The sequence below is a fragment of the Symphalangus syndactylus genome, chromosome 6 (genome assembly GCF_028878055.3).
Source record: "Symphalangus syndactylus isolate Jambi chromosome 6, NHGRI_mSymSyn1-v2.1_pri, whole genome shotgun sequence".
Taxonomy (NCBI): Eukaryota; Metazoa; Chordata; class Mammalia; order Primates; family Hylobatidae; genus Symphalangus; species Symphalangus syndactylus.
The window spans coordinates 22,194,341-22,211,872 of record NC_072428.2 but is presented as its reverse complement, the minus strand read 5'-3'; the positions used below and the strand labels follow the sequence as shown (position 1 = coordinate 22,211,872).

The window sequence follows — 17,532 nt, the reverse complement described above, 5'->3', positions numbered from 1 at the left end:
GACAGAATAATATAAATTTGATGTAATAAAAGATAGAATTTCCTTGCAGAGTAGGGAATTACTAAGAACAATAACCAGAGGAAATTATTAGAGCTGGGAAAAAGCTAATAGAGTGAGCTTTGGTTTCTGTAGCAGTTTAGATGAGTTGGTAAAGCTTGATCCTATGGTGTTGGCTGAGAAAATGAAATGGGAAAAACCCAAATCTTAATGATAATAATAGCTAACATTTCTTGAGTGCTATGTACCAGGTTGTGAGATAGATATATATTTGACATAGATATATAAATCCAGTTACTGTAGAAGACGTAACAGTTTTAAGAAAAATACATTGGCCGGGCGCGGTGGCTCACGCTTGTAATCCCAGCACTTTGGGAGGCCGAGGCGGGCGGATCACGAGGTCAGGAGATCGAGACCACGGTAAAACCCCGTCTCTACTAAAAATACAAAAAATTAGCCGGGCGTGGTGGCGGGCGCCTGTAGTCTCAGCTACTCGGAGAGGCTGAGGCAGGAGAATGGCGTGAACCCGGGAGGCGGAGCTTGCAGTGAGCCGAGATTGCGCCACTGCACTCCAGCCTGGGCGACAGAGCGAGACTCCGTCTCAAAAAAAAAAAAAAAAAAAAAAAAAAGAAAAATACATTAAGATGTAAACACAGGTAATCTTTCTTTGAGAGCAGCTTATAAAATAAATCTGAGGCTGGGCATGGTGGCTCATGCCTGTATTCCCAGCACTTGGGAGGCCGAGGCAGGTGGGTCACAAGATCAGGAGTTCAAGACCAGCCTGGCCAACATGGTGTGAAACCCTGTCTCTACTAAAAATACAAAAATTAGCCGGGTGTGGTGATGGGTGCCTGTAATCCCAGCTACTTGAGAGGCTGAGGCAGGAGAATTGCTTGAACCTGGGAGATGGATGTTGCAGTGAGCCGAGATTCCGCCACTGCTCTCCAGCCTGAGCTACAGAGCTAGATTCCGTCTCAAAATCAATCAATCAATCAATCAATCAACATGAAATGCTACGTAGTGGTCTTACGGAACTGAAACACTGTAGAAGTGATGACATTTTTCAGAATGTTAAATTTGGCATAAATGTAGTCCATTTGGGTAACTGCATTAAAGCCTGTTCTGTTTATGGTATAGATGGTATATGTAGTTTGGGGAACCCGTCATGATGGTAGTGAGTGGAGCTTTTTTGCTCTCCTATTCCTTCTTATCCTTTTTTTTTCTACCTTAGGTGGTAAATTCACTCCAGCAGCAACCCCAGGCTGCATCCCCTTCAGTACCAGAGCCCCACTCTTTGACTCCAGTGGCTCAGGCAGATCCCCTTGTGAGAAGACAGCGAGTACAAGACCTTATGGCACAAATGCAGGGTCCCTATAATTTCATACAGGTATGTTCATTTTAGTCAAACACTGTAACAGAAAGTTTAAGTGTTTATATTATTTGACTTTATTCTATCCTAACTTAACCTGTAGGATTCAATGCTGGATTTTGAAAACCAGACACTTGATCCTGCCATTGTATCTGCACAGCCTATGAATCCAACACAAAACATGGACATGCCCCAGCTGGTTTGCCCTCCAGGTTAGTAGTGGTACCTTTTTATGTGAGAGAGAAGTATAAGGCCAGTACTTTCAGGTTTTAAAAAGTTTGTGAAAGTAAATTTTGTTTATTTTAATGACTGTTTAATTTTGACTCTTCGGTACTTTAATTTGATAAAAAGAATGTTATTGTTCCTATAATTTGAATTAAAAATGTAGTTCCATAATTGTTTATTTGTAAACTTTATTGGCATGTAGATATAGAAAAATATATGCAGGTTTAATGAGTTTTTATAAACTGAAAACACCTGCACCTAGATTAAGAAACGAAACATTACCAGTACTCCAGAAACCTACGTTGTTTCCTTTCAATCACTAGTTACCCTCACCCCTAGCGATAGCAACCACTTCCGTACTTGAAACTATAACAGACCAGTTTTGCCTGTTTTTGTAACTTTAACAAGTGAAATTTTGCTTGGCTTTTAAAATTTCAAAATTAATCTAGGAGTAAAAATAATAGAGGTGTCTTTCTTTGAATGCTTATAGCTTTCTAGGAGAATTTCTGGATTTTATTACCTTAAAATAATACACAGCAATGAAGTGGGTAAGGGAATATGTAAGAGGCAAAGGGAAGAGAGAAGCCACAAGACAGTTTCAGACTCTTTCTAGACTTACACCATTATTTGAAGTAGTAGCACTAAACAGAGTTGGTGCCTTCCATTGGGTTAAGTGGACCTTCTCTCCAGGACTATTAGTGATTGTGAGTCATCTTGGTTTTTCCCAGAACACATCAGTGTTAGTTGCACAAAAGTGGAACTCAATAAAATAACCTATTTAATGTTGCATGATGTTAAATATCATAAAAGAAGTTGCTGAGTAAAAGTATGTTTAATGACAGTTAATTTGGTGTAAGGTAGTTAGGATTTTTCTGAAGTAAAGGGAGCTTATATCTCTGTCACATTTCTATCAAGGATTTTAGAAAACAGATCAAAGGTGACACCTACAAGAGCAATCATGGTTTTTAGTGTTCATTTTCTGAACTCTACCAAAGGAAGAGAATAAGTCGTTTTCTCAGCTGAGGAATTGTGTGAAAGTCAGTATATGTAGCACTGATAAAACCTGTAAGGCTGTTTGGTTATTTACATAATGCTGAGTCCATTAGACTCTCTAGTGAAAAGGGGTGCTTTCTAAATGACTAATCAAAGATCGTCGTTTTGATTATCTGTTTAATCATTGTTGGGAAGGGAGGTGGGAGAGTGATGGGAATTGTTAAGAAGATGCATGCTGAGTTGAATATAGGCTGTTAAAAAGTATATATTATTTATTTATTTAGAGACGGAGTCTTGCTCTGTTGCCAGGCTGGAGTGCAGTGGCGCATTCTTGGCTCGGCTCACTGCAACCCCCGCCTCCCGGGTTTAAGGGATTCTCCTGCCTCAGTTTCCCCAGTAGCTGAACGTACAGGCGCACACCACCACACCCAGCTAATTTTTGTATTTTAAGTAGAGACGGGGTTTCACCATGTTGGCCAGGATGGTCTCAATCTCTTGACCTCGTGATCCACCCACCTCGGCCTCCCAGAGTGCTGGGATTACAAATATGAGCCACTGTGCCCAGCCAAAAAATACATATTTTAAATTTTATTTTTCTCTAGAAACATTTGAAATTGAAAGTTGGTTATGTTAACATATATTGAGCCGGGTATGGTAGCTCATGCCTATAATCTCAGTGCTTTGGGAGGCTGAGGAGGAAGGATCACTTGAGCCCAGGAGTTTGAGACCAGCCTGGGCAACACAGACCTCACCTCTACAAAAAAATTAAAAATTAGCCAAATAAAAAAGTTAGCTTGGCAGGGTGGCATGCGTCTATAGTCCCAGCTACTCAAGAAGCCAAGGTGGGAGGATTTCTTGAGCCCAGAGTTTGATACTACAGTTAGCTATGATGGCACCATTGCACTCCAGCCTGGGCAACACAGTGAGACCCTGTTTCAGAAGAAACAAAAGATAAAAATGGAATACTATCTGTCTGAGGTCTGGAGTGTGAATAATGCCACTTTATTGTACAGCTTTAAAAGTCTTTTCTCATGGCACTGATTATTTGTTAGTGCATTCTATTAACATTTTACTTTACTCTTGGAAAAAACAAGATGAAACCAATTGTGAAAGTAAACTATTAAATAATAACCACTGCCAGTAAACCAAAATGCTCACTTGAAAGCTAAAATTTTATCTGCATTTCCCAATTTATTTTCATGATTGCCAAAAAGTTTATTTATAGTTTGGCTATAGAAATTTACCTTTAATTCCCGGGCATGGTGATTCATCCCTGTAATCCCAGCACTTTGGGAGGCTGAGGTGGGCAGATTGCTTGAGCCTAGGAGTTTGAGACCAGCTTGGGCAAAATGGCAAAACCCTGTCTCTACTAAAAATACAAATACTATCCGAGTGTGGTGGCACACACCTGTAGTCACAGCTACTTGGGAGGCTGAGGTGGGAGGATCACTTGAGCCTGGGAGGCAGAGGTTGCAGTGAGCTAAGATCACATCACTGTACTTCAGCTTGGGTGACAGAGCGAGACCCTCTCCCCCCCCCCCCCGAAAAAAATAAAAGCCTTTAATAACGAAATAAAAGGTATTTAGACGCGTCTCTCTAAAAATTTAATTTTGTTTGACAAAAATATTTTGGTCACCTTTGCAGTTCATTCTGAATCTAGACTTGCTCAGCCTAATCAAGTTCCTGTACAACCAGAAGCTACACAGGTAAGAGTGATAAAACTATTTTCTTCAGGGCCAGGTGAGGTGGCTCATGCCTATAATCCTAGTACTTTAGGAGGCTGAGATGGGAGGATCACTTGAGGTCAGGAGTTCAAGACCGGTCTGGGCAGTGTAGTGAGACACCATCTCTACTTTTAAAAAATAATTAAAAAATATTTTTTCACTTTTGTTTTAATTGGTTCCTTGGTTTCTTTCTTAGCTTATGAAAGAAAGGTATGAATTTCATCAGTGTCCAAGTCTTCTGTTGGAATTCAACAAATTTATTGTTGTGGATAGCTGTCAGCCTTTATTTTTATGTTTAGGTTCATTTTTCCTCTTGATGACTTTTTAAGCTTTTCTTCAGTCTTGCATTTTAAATAATGTATTATAATATAATCTTTTTTAATTTAGAACTGAGAATTTCAGAAGACATAGTTTAGACATAATTTTAAAATTTAGTGCAGATTTCTCCATCTTAGAAGTACTTGTGGAGGGCTTTTATAACAAGACTTGGGTGTATTTAACGTTGAGCTTCAAAAATATATAGTTTTTTGCAATTTTTAGGTTTTATACAAATTTAAAGAGAGATAGTAGTATTCTCCCTTTAACAGTTGTATCTATTTCTTAGCCTTATGTGTCTTAGAGGTAACTTGTTTTTTCAACAGTCAATTTTGTAAGCAGGAAGAAGCTTTTATTTCTTTACTTATGTCTAGGTTCCTTTGGTATCATCCACAAGTGAGGGGTACACAGCATCTCAACCCTTGTACCAGCCTTCTCATGCTACAGAGCAACGACCACAGAAGGAACCAATTGATCAGATTCAGGCAAGTTCTGTTACCAGGTCACATACATTTGATGAGGCACTTACTCATGAATTGAACAGAGGTACATTACCATTAATATCATGATTCTTCTTTTTGGACCTACTTTGCTTTCATGAAATATTTGAGTTTGTTAATACACATAAATTTGAGATTAATTTACCACTTTAGTACATCTATTCACTTTTTATTTGGCTAAGTTTAGTTTACCGCTAAAGTGCATCTATTCACTTTGTGTTTAGGCAACAATCTCTTTAAATACAGACCAGACTACAGCATCATCATCCCTTCCTGCTGCGTCTCAGCCTCAAGTATTTCAGGCTGGGACAAGCAAACCTTTACATAGCAGTGGAATCAATGTAAATGCAGCTCCATTCCAATCCATGCAAACGGTAAGCAAATTAACATTAATTGCCTAGTATGTAACGTGAATCATGGTAGATTTTCTTTTCTTATTTAAAGGTCTTCATTTAACTGTGCTTGAGTCTGCATCTTTCGTAACTGTAGGGTATATTTAATTGAACATAAACTGATTATTCCAGAGATTAACTGATATTAACGGATATTCTAGAGATAAATTTTAGCCTTATGAGTGATGTGCCTGCATCATCTCAATTTGTAGTTTTACTCTTTTGATTTGATTAACAAAAGTTTAAACATTCAGAGAAATAGACTAATATAACATCCATATAATCATTACCTAGATTTAATAGTTGCCCTGTTTGCTTAATCTTTTATTTTACTGAATTATTTTGAAGTTTCAGATGTTATGCTTTACCTTGATTCTTGAGCAAGCACCTTTAGAGAATTTCTAGAAAATAATAATAATACTATAATCTGTAGGGTGCAGCTAAATCAGTGCTCAGAGGAAAGTTCATAAGATTAAATATTAAAATAACTTGATTAAAATGTTAATAAAAATGAAAAAACATTCAACCCTGTTAAAGTTCATAGAATACATTTCTGTAAGTGATACTGCATCAGGAGTTTGTCTTATTTATTTATTTGTTTATTTATTTTTGAGACAGTCTTGCTCTGTTGCCCAGGGTGGAGTGTAGTGGCGTGATCTCAGCTCACTGCAATATCTGCCTCCTGGGTTCAAGTGATTCTCATGCCTCAGCCTCTGGAGTAGCTGACACTACAGGCATAAGCCACCATGCCCAGCTAATTTTTGTATTTTTAGTAGAGACGGGGTTTCACCATGTTGGCCAGGCTGGTCTTGAACTTTTGGGGCTTCAGATGATCTGCCTGCCTCAGCCTCCCAAAGTGCTGGGATTGCAGGTGTGAGCCACTGTGCCCGGCCAGAGTTTGTCCTTTAAAAAGATTTCTCATATATGTAAAAGCATTTCCAAGGCTGATGGCATGTCTTTTTATTTTTTTTAATTCCCTACTTCCATTTGACAGCATGTTATTATACTCCCCTTTAAGTACTATATGGTATATATGTCCTTTTCCACATTGAAGCACTTGGAGGGATTTTTGTGTGTGTGTGATGTTTTTGTGTTTGAGACTTCTGTGATGTCTTTATTTATGTCTGAGGTAAAACCACCATTGAGTTTGGCCGTGTTATAAAGCAGAGAATAAAAGGATGAACTAATCATTTACTTTATTTACTAACAGGTGTTCAATATGAATGCCCCAGTTCCTCCTGTTAATGAACCAGAAACTTTAAAACAGCAAAATCAGTACCAGGCCAGTTATAACCAGAGCTTTTCTAGTCAGCCTCACCAAGTAGAACAAACAGAGCTTCAGCAAGAACAGCTTCAAACAGGTACGAAATCAGTGTCACCTCATTGGCTCCTTGCTTTCCAGCACAGTTATTGACAGTGTAGGACAGTTTAGACTTCAGAGTGGTGGTGTCCAAGAATTTCTGTTTTAGTAGTAGACCATATGAATTTTTCATTTCAGATCATGAGTTAAATTGAGTCTGTACTTGTATATGTGAATTATGTGCAATTTTTGGAGGCTTTATACCCATTTTCCTTTTGTCACTGAACTTACATAATATCCCTGTTGCATTGTATAATTTATATGGAATTAAATTTGTTACTTGAATTACCATAAACTATACTTTTTTTTTTTTTTTTTTTGAGATGGGGTCTCACTCTGTCACCCAGGCTGGAGTGCAGTGCCGCCATCTCGGCTCACTGCAACCTCTGCCTCCTGGGCACAAGTCCTCCCTACCTCAACCTCCCAAGTAGCTTGGGAATACACGCATGTGCCACCACGACCAGCTAATTTTTTGTATTTTTGGTAAAGTTGGGGTTTCACCATGTTGCCCAGGCTTGTCTTGAACTTCTGAGCTCACGTGATCTGCCCACCTCAGCCTCCCAAAGTGCTGGAATTAAAGGTGTGAGCCATTGCACCTGGTGATAAACTATACTTTTAATTGTTAATTGATTGAAGGCTGTTAGCATGATATCTGGCATTGAGTCAGTTAGACAAAGTTAAGAAAAAACTCATGGTGGCTGCATTTCGTGGACTGGGTTGAAACGTAATCTATTTTGTCAAGTAAGGTCATAATTTGGCTAGTTACCATACCTGTCATGACAGTAATGTAGGTAGAGACACTTTTATTTATTTGAGACAAGTTCTCACTTTGTTGCCCAGGCTGGAGTGCAGTGATGCCAGCGTAACTCACTGCAGCCTCAAACTCCTGGGCTCAATGATCCTCCTCCCTCAGCTTCCTGAGTAGTTGGGACTACAGGTGCTTACCACCATGCCTGGCTAATTTTTTTTTTTTTTTTGTAGATACAGGGTCTCCAGGAGCTCGCTATGATGCCAGGCTGGTCTCCAACTCCTGGCCTTGAGCGAACTTATTGCCTCTGTCTCCCAGAGTGGTGGGATTATGGGCATGAACTACCTTGTCTAGCTCGATAGAGATACTTTAGATTTTTTTTTATATATATTATTTTAAGAAATGGGGACTCTGTCTGTTGCCCAGCCTGGAGTGCAGTGGTGTAATCATGTACTGGAGCCTTTAACTCCGGGGCTCAAGTGGTCTTCCTTTCTCAGCCCCACAAGTAGCTAGGACTGCAGGCTTTTCTCAAACTCAGGGCCTCCAGCAGTCCTCCCACCTCTACCTTTTAACGCATTGGGATTATAGGCATGAGCCACCATGATGTCTTCTTTAGTTCTTTGGTTCTTTAATTCCTCAGAACTTAATTGGAATCCCACAACAAACCAGCAATCAGAGGAGTTAATACTTTGATTTTGTCAGCCTGATTTTGAAAAGTTGAAAAATTTTCTAATTATTCAATTTCTTGGTAAACTTGGATCAGCATTAGATTTTTCAGTAGTAAATTCTTACATATCCTGTAGTATTCAGTATCACCAATACGAAGCTCAAATCTTCCATACTCTGATAGAAGTTATCAGTTATGCTATGCTCAGCTTCCGAATGATAAAAACTAGTGGCGTGATCACCATGGCTCACTGTAACCTCTGCCTCTGGGTTCAAGTGATCCTCCTACCTCAGTCTCCCAAGTAGCACAGGCATGTGCCACCATGCCTGGCTAATTTTTTTTTTTTTTTTTTTTTTTTGTATTTTTGGTAGAGAGAGGGTTTCACCATATTTTCCAGGCTGGTCTTGAACTCCTGGTCTGGGCTCAAGTGATCTGCCTGCCTGGGCCTCCCAAAGTGCTGAGATTACACTCAGACCAGTCACATACACAGCAAGTTCTCTTTAATCTCAGGGCCTTCATACTTACTTTCCTTCTTGCCGAAAACTTTCTCCCACTGATAAGTACATGGATTGCTTTTTCTATTTTTTTAAAAAAAGTTCATTTGTTTATTTTTAATTGAGAAATAGAAACTATATATATGTGTATTTATCGCGTACAGCATGATGTGTTGAAATGTGCGTCCATTGTGGGCAGGCTTCATGGCTGGCATCTATAATCCCAGCTACCTTTGAGGCTGAGGCGGGAGGATTGCTTGAGGCCAGGCGTTCATGATGAAATAATATGTATACATTGTGGGCTGTTGTCCAGTGCAATGACGCAATCTCGGCTCACTGCAACTTCTGCCGCTTGGGTTCAATCGCTTGGGTTCAAGCGATTCTCCTGCTTCGGCCTCCTGCCTCAGGCCTCAGGTGATCCACCTGCCTCGGCCTTCCAAAGTGCTGGGATTACAGGCGTGAGCCACCATGCCCAGCCTGATATTTGTTGAACAAATCATTTCAGTACGTCCCATCATTCTAGAAATTTTAATTTGAATTAGTGCCTAATAAGGAACAACATGACAGAAGAATCTCTGGCTTTTTAAAACGACCTGCAAGTTTATACTTTACCAAAATTTAAGTAGGAATTTGGGTATTTTAAAATAAAATGAAGGCTGGGTGTGTTGACTCATGCTTGTAATCCCAGCTCTTTGGGAGGCCCGCCTGAGACCAGGAGTTTGAGACCAGCCTGGGCAACATAGAGCCCCACCTCTGTAAAATAAATACAGAAATTAGCAGGGTGAGGTGGTGAATGCCTGTAGTTGTAGCTACTCAGGAGGCTGAGGCCGGAGGATCACTTGAGCCCAGAAGTTCAAGGTTGCAGTGAGCCATGATTATTTGACTGAACTCCAACCTCAGCAACACTGGGTGAGAGAGCTAGACCTTGTCTTAAAAGTAAAAATTAAATAAAGATCACACTAAAGTTATTATGCTGTGAGTTCCCTCCTTCCTTTCTTTCCTTTCCTTTTTTGAGACAGAGTCTGACTCGTCTCTCAGGCTGGAGTGCAGTGGTACGATCTCGGCTCACTGCAGCTTCTTCCATCCTCCCACCTCAGCCTCCCAAATAGCTGGGACCACAGGCATGCACCACCATGCCTGGCTAATTTTTTGTATTTGTTGTTGTTGTTGTTGAGATGGGGTCTCACTGTGTTGCCCAGCTGGTCTCAAACTCCTGAGCTCAAGCAATCTGCTCACCTTGGCCTCCCAAAGTGCTGGGATTACCAGCGTGAGCCACTACACCCAGCCTGGCTATGAATTTATTACAGTGAGATTTGATCAAGGTTAAAAGCTGTTATTGATAAAAAGTGATTCTAAAATTCAATTCTTTTGGCTACTTCGTACATGGATACAAATGAACCATTTTACAAGGACAATTTTATGTGTATTTGTCATTCACTTACAATTTTAAGTTTTGGGAATGTAATAAAAGGCAATCTGTGTAAAAAGATGACACTGATGTAGTTGGTTTACTAAGTAATTCAAGAGGAGCCATCACTCTCTTTTTCTCTAGGTATTCCCTAGTGCTTTCATCATAAAATAGGATTCTAACAACTGTTAATGTATTTGGAGTTTCTTAAGGGTGTAAAATAGGTCAAGTAAAGATTTTCAAGAGTCATACAGCTGCTTTTCTCTCTGCCCCAAAAGGGGAGATTTGGGTTGGCCAGCAGCTTCTGACCCTTGTTGTTAGTGTGTGGGCCTTCCTTTGTTCTGTTGCCTTCCTCACCTACCAGAGGTACTTTTAGCATCCTATTTTTTTCTCCTCTTTGAATTATAAACATTGTTCTGTAGTATTCAATTTTTGAAAATTTCTAGATTCTAGAACTCTCTCCATTGTGGATGGAGCTTGTATATATGTTAGTGTGTACCTTCTAGAACCTTCAAGTGGGTTGAGTGCCAATGTGAGTACCGTGTGATTGTTTTCTAAATTGGCTATACTTGCCATTTTAAATACTTTGAAATGGAATTTGGCATTAAGGGCTATAAGTCGAAGGCCTCTGCTGATTAAACTATGTAATTGATGACATAGTCTACCATATAGCTGCTTAAATATGAGAGTGGTTTTGTATGTTTTACTAAGTAAAAAAAAAAAGGATATTTAAAAGAACAAGAAAACTTCTACCACTAAGGAGCTTTATAATAAAAAGAAGTAATTAAATGGTACAAAATGGTATTGTACTAAGAGTTATTTTGGGTCTCTTGTGCTAAAAAGTAGATGCCTTTCAGAAGACATTAATACAGCCTTTCAAATAATTTGTTTGGAAGGATCAATCATGCACCCTGCTTTCAAAGGTTTGGAATTGTGGTTGGAGAATTTTACCCCTATTAGCTTAGTCTAAGGGTAGGAGAAAGGTAAGAGACTTTATTCATGTGTAGTTTTCCTTATTGTATGTAAATTTAAGGATTAAACTTTAAGGAGACTGTATAAGACACTTCTTAAACTAGAAAGTGCATGGGAGAACAAACGGTAATGAGCTATCTTTTTCTTTTTTAAATTATAGTGGTTGGCACTTACCATGGTTCCCCAGACCAGTCCCATCAAGTGACTGGTAACCACCAGCAGCCTCCTCAGCAGAACACTGGATTTCCACGTAGCAATCAGCCCTATTACAATAGTCGTGGTGTGTCTCGTGGAGGCTCCCGTGGTGCTAGAGGCTTGATGAATGGATACCGGGGCCCTGCCAATGGATTCAGAGGTAAAAAAAATAAAAAAAGGAGGTTCTAATGACCTTTTACTAGTTCAAATTATTTTTTGATTTGTAAAATATATCACACAGTTTTTGGGAAGGATGTATCTGCATTAGCCTCTTACGTACAATTTAAACAAAATGTATATTTTGGTACAATTGGTATAATTTGTGTATTTGGTATAATTTGTTATTTAAATAACAAATCATGGAATTTTTGTTCATTTGGTTATGTCAAATTAACATCTACCACTATCTCCTGGAGGATAAGTATTTTCCACGTTACCAAAACTTATGGGGATTGTTTATTATATTTGTATAGATGTGTATTTACATGCATAGATGAGTTAAAAGTTTATCTTCTGAGGGGCAGTTAGTACTTATAGAAATTTATAAACAGATTGGATCAAGATAGGAAATTGGAGATTAATTTGATTAACTAGCCTGGCTTATAATTTTCTAGTTCTTCCTGTCTTCATTAATAAAAAAGTAAAAATTCCTTGTGAAGATAAGAAAATTATTTCTTTTCTTGTCTTAAATTTTAGGAGGATATGATGGTTACCGCCCTTCATTCTCTAACACTGCAAACAGTGGTTATACACAGTCTCAGTTCAGTGCTCCCCGGGATTACTCTGGCTATCAACGGGTAGGTAAAGTAGTTCTAAAGTGTAAACCTGAACTAAATATACCAGTGAAAGTGACTTAGTATTGTTGCTTAATGAACCTAAGTAACTGATTTGGCGTTAACTTTGTGGTGTCCAAGATACTTTGTTGAAACAAAAGCTTTTATTAACACTCAACATAAGTACTCCTTTAGTAAAGCCTGTTAAAGACAGTGATTTCCAAGATCAGAGAAATGTATTTCACTGAATGTTCTTTGAGAATAGTAGAAGTACAACAATTACAGAATAGGGCGTAGCTGTGATAAACTGATACTGGAGTGTCTAAAAGATTAAGGAAGAATTCTGTATTGAGTGTTAGACTGAAAGAATAGATGGGTAAGCATTTTTTAAAAAGTACCTTTTCAATACTAACTAGCTTGTCTTTTAGGATGGATATCAGCAGAATTTCAAGCGAGGCTCTGGGCAGAGTGGACCACGGGGAGCCCCACGAGGTAATATTTTGTGGTGGTGATCCTAGCTCCTAAGTGGAGCTTCTGTTCTGGCCTTGGAAGAGCTGTTCGTAGTCTGCATGTTAGGAATACATTTATCCTTTCCAGACTTGTTGCTAGGGATTAAATGAAATGCTCTGTTTCTAAAACTTAATCTTGGACCCAAATTTTAATTTTTGAATGACTTTCCCTGTTACTATATAAACTGTCTTGAAAACTAGAACATACTCTCTTCTCAGAAAAAGTGTTTTTCCAACTGAATTATTTTTCAGGTCCTAAAACCTGCTAAATGTTTTTAGGAAGTACTTACTGAAACATTTTTGTAAGACATTTTTGGAATGAGATTGAACATTTATATAAATTTATTATTCCTCTTTCATTTTTTTGAAACATGCCTATTATATTTTAGGGCCAGACACCCTTTAATGGCCGGATAAGCCATAGTTAACATTTAGAGAACCATTTAGAAATGATAGAACTAACAGAATTTGCAATGCCTTTTGGACCTCTATTAGTGATATAAATATCAACTTATTTCTGACTTTTAAACAAAACTCCCAAATTCCTAACTTACTGAGCTATACTTAAAAAAAAAATTACAGGTTTAGAGAGTTTTTTGTTTTTCTTTTACTGTTGGAAAACTACTTCCCATTTTGGCAGGAAGTTAACCTATTTAACAATTAGAGCTAGCATTTCATGTAGTGTGAAATTCTAAATGGTTCTCTGATTTGAGGGAGGTTAAACATCAAATAGGTTTCCTCTATTGGCCATAACATGTATAAAATGTGTGTTAAGGAGGAATTACAAAGTACTTTGATTTGAATGCTAGTAGAAACTGGCCAGGAAAAAGGTACATTTTTCTAAAAATTAATGGATCACTTGGGAATTACTGACTTGACTAGAAGTATCAAAGGATATTTGCATGTGAATGTGGGTTATGTTCTTCTTTCCCACCTTGTAGCATATTCGATGAAAGTTGAGTTAACTGATAGCTAAAAATCTGTTTTAACAGCATGTAAAAAGTTACTTTATCTGTTAAAAGTCATTATACAATTTTGAATGTTGTTTCTTTTTAACAGTTTAGGTAATAAGGTCTGTTTTCATTCTGGTGCTTTTATTAATTTTGATAGTATGATGTTACTTACTACTGAAATGTAAGCTAGAGTGTACACTAGAATGTAAGCTCCATGAGAGCAGGTACCTTGTCTGTCTTCTCTGCTGTATCTATTCCCAACGCTTGATGACGGTGCCTGGCACATAGTAGGCACTCAATAAATACTTGTTGAATGAATGAATGAATGAGTACTGGTGGAATACTCCATTAGCTCTACTCTTCTTTTAGCTAAGAGAACATGAGCAAATTTGCGCATGACAACTTCCAGGACAGGGGAAACTTGAACACTGAAGAATTGACCTCTTAAGCCTAATAATGTGGTGACAGGCTGCCCACATGCTTCTTGACTTCAGATGAAAATCTGCTTGAAGGCAAAACAAATAATATTTGAAAGAAAAATCAAATGCCATTTTTGTCTTCTAGGTCGTGGAGGGCCCCCAAGACCCAACAGAGGGATGCCGCAAATGAACACTCAGCAAGTGAATTAATCTGATTCACAGGATTATGTTTAATCGCCAAAAACACACTGGCCAGTGTACCATAATATGTTACCAGAAGAGTTATTATCTATTTGTTCTCCCTTTCAGGAAACTTATTGTAAAGGGACTGTTTTCATCCCATAAAGACAGGACTACAATTGTCAGCTTTCTATTACCTGGATATGGAAGGAAACTATTTTTAATCTGCATGTTCTGTCCTAAGCGTCATCTTGAGCCTTGCACATGATACTCAGATTCCTCACCCTTGCTTAGGAGTAAAACAGTATACTTTACAGGGTGATAATAATCTCCATAGTTATTTGAAGTGGCTTGAAAAAGGCAAGATTGACTTTTATGACATTGGATAAAATCTACCAATCAGCCCTCGAGTTATTCAGTGATAACTGACAAACTAAAATATTTCCCTAGAAAGGAAGATGAAAGGAGTGGAGTGTGGTTTGGCAGAACAACTGCATTTCACAGCTTTTCCAGTTAAATTGGAGCACTGAACGTTCAGATGCATACCAAATTATGCATGGGTCCTAATCACACATATAAGGCTGGCTACCAGCTTTGACACAGCACTGTTCATCTGGCCAAACGACTGTGGTTAAAAACACATGTAAAATGCTTTTTAACAGCTGATACTGTATAAGACAAAGCCAAGATGCAAAATTAGGCTTTGATTGGCACTTTTTGAAAAATATGCAACAAATATGGGATGTAATCTGGATGGCCGCTTCTGTACTTAATGTGAAGTATTTAGATACCTTTTTGAACACTTAACAGTTTCTTTCAGACAATGACTTTTGTAAGGATTGGTACTATCTATCATTCCTTATGACATGTACATTGTCTGTCACTAATCCTTGGATTTTGCTGTATTGTCACCTAAATTGGTACAGGTACTGATGAAAATCTCTAGTGGATAATCATAACACTGTTGGTCACATGTTTTTCCTTCAGCTTGAAAGCTTTTTTTTAAAAGGAAAAGATACCAAATGCTTGCTGCTACCACCCTTTTCAATTGCTATCTTTTGAAAGGCACCAGTATGTGTTTTAGATTGATTTCCCTGTTTCAGGGAAATCACAGACAGTAGTTTCAGTTCTGATGGTATAAGCAAAACAAATAAAACATGTTTATAAAAGTTGTATCTTGAAACACTGGTGTTCAACAGCTAGCAGCTTATGTGATTCACCCATGCCACGTTAGTGTCACAAATTTTATGGTTATCTCCAGCAACATTTCTCTAGTACTCGCACTTACTATCTTTTGTCTAATTTAACCTTAACTGAATTCTCCGTTTCTCCTGGAGGCATTTATATTCAGAGTGATAATTCCTTCCCTTAGATGCATAGGGAGAGTCTCTAAATTTGATGGAAATGGACACTTGAGTAGTGACTTAGCCTTATGTACTCTGTTGGAATTTGTGCTAGCAGTTTGAGCACTAGTTGTGTGTGCCTATGAACTTAATGCTGCTTATTGTCTCATTCTGACTTCATGGAGAATTAATCCCACCTTTAAGCAAAGGCTACTAAGTGAATGGTATTTTCTGTGCAGAAATTAAATTTTATTTTCAGCATTTAGCCCAGGAATTATTCCAGTAGGTGCTCAGCTATTTAAAAACAAAACTATTCTCAAACATTCATCATTAGACAACTGGAGTTTTTGCTGGTTTTGTAACCTACCAAAATGGATAGGCTGTTGAACATTCCACATTCAGAAGTTTTGTAGGGTGGTGGGAAATGGGGGATCTTCAATGTTTATTTTAAAATAAAATAAAATAAGTTCTTGACTTTTCTCATGTGTGGTTGTGGTACATCATATTGGAAGGGTAAACCTGTTACTTTGGCAAATGAGTATTTTTTTGCTAGCACCTCCCCTTGCGTGCTTTAAATGACATCTGCCTGGGATGTACCACAACCATATGTTATCTGTATCTTAGGGGAATGGATAAAATATTTGTGGTTTACTGGGTAATCCCTAGATGATGTATGCTTGCAGTCCTATATAAAACTAAATTTGCTCTCTGTGTAGAAAATAATTTCATGACATTTACAATCAGGACTGAAGTAAGTTCTTTACACAGTGACCTCTATGAATCAGTTTCAGAGAAGGGATGGGGGAGAAATGCCTTCTAGGTTTTGAACTTCTATGCATTAGTGCAGATGTTGTGAATGTGTAAAGGTGTTCATAGTTTGACTATTTCTATGTATGTTTTTTCAAAGAATTGTTTGATTTTTTTGAACTATAATTTTACTTTTTTTGGTTATTTTACCATCACAGTTTAAATGTATATCTTTTATGTCTCTACTTAGACCATATTTTTAAAGGGGTGCCTCATTATGGGGCAGAGAACTTTTCAATAAGTCTCATTAAGATCTGAATTTTGGTTCTAAGCATTCTGTATAATATATGATTGCTTGTCTTAGCTGCAGAAGGCCTTTTGTTTGGTCAAATGCATATTTTAGCGGAGTTTCAAGGAAACGATTGTCACACATGTCACTGTAGCCTCTTGGTGTAGCAAGCTCACATATAAAATACTTTTGTATATGCACAATATAAATCATCTTGTGGATATGAAACTTCTTTTTTAAAACTTAAAAAGGTAGAATGTCATTGATTACCTTGATTAGGGCAGTTTTATTTCCAGATCCTAATAATTCCTAAAAAATATGGAAAAGTTTTTCTCATTGTACCTTGATATTAAAACAAATATCCTTTAAGTATTTCTAATCAGTTAGCTTCTACAGTTCTTCTGTCTCCTTTTATATGCAACTCTTACGTGGGAGACTCTTCCACTTAAAGGAGACATAGAATGTGTGCTTATTCTCAGAAGGTTCATTAACTGAGGTGATCAGTTAACAACTAGTTGAGCAGTCAGCTTCCTAAGTGTTTTAGGACATTTGTTCATTATCTTTTCAGTAATATAACTAGAGGAAATGGAATGCAGGTAAGTGCCGAATTCAAACCCTCCATTTTTATCTTTAAGCTCCTGAATCTGCATTCCACTTCGGTTCTTTTTAAGCATTCTAAATTTTAGTTGATTATAAGTTAGATTTTACAGAATCAGTATTGCCCTTGATCTTGTCCTTTTTATGGAGTTAATGGGGAGGAAAACCCCTTAGGAAAATGAAAGTAAATTGTTAAGGCTCGTCTTCATACCTTTTTCCATTTTGAATTCTACAAAAATACTGGAAAAGACTAGTGAATGTTTAAAATTACACTAGATTAAATTATATGAAAGCCTGGTTTTCTCACCATCCTTGAACGAAGTCTGCTTAAGTTGTTAAAAACCATCCAGCAAAAGCTGTAAG

At 37.9% G+C, this 17,532-nt stretch overlaps 1 protein-coding gene across 3 annotated transcripts in view; it reads left to right on the top strand.

Annotated features, from left to right (window-relative positions):
• Positions 1-16,015, top strand: part of CAPRIN1 (cell cycle associated protein 1) — a 50,315-nt gene extending 34,300 nt beyond the window's left edge. For 2 of the 3 annotated variants that reach the window (XM_055281953.2, XM_063640982.1), the window contains 10 exons: positions 1,229-1,384; positions 1,470-1,578; positions 4,229-4,290; positions 4,998-5,108; positions 5,348-5,497; positions 6,726-6,876; positions 11,325-11,519; positions 12,056-12,156; positions 12,561-12,624; positions 14,159-16,015. In XM_055281953.2, coding sequence (XP_055137928.1) covers positions 1,229-1,384; positions 1,470-1,578; positions 4,229-4,290; positions 4,998-5,108; positions 5,348-5,497; positions 6,726-6,876; positions 11,325-11,519; positions 12,056-12,156; positions 12,561-12,624; positions 14,159-14,223 — 1,164 coding nt within the window. In that variant the 3' untranslated portion in view covers positions 14,224-16,015. The remainder of the gene's footprint in view (positions 1-1,228; positions 1,385-1,469; positions 1,579-4,228; positions 4,291-4,997; positions 5,109-5,347; positions 5,498-6,725; positions 6,877-11,324; positions 11,520-12,055; positions 12,157-12,560; positions 12,625-14,158) is intronic. The other variant, XM_055281954.2, reaches the window with a different exon arrangement.
• The last annotated feature ends 1,517 nt before the right edge of the window (positions 16,016-17,532 follow it).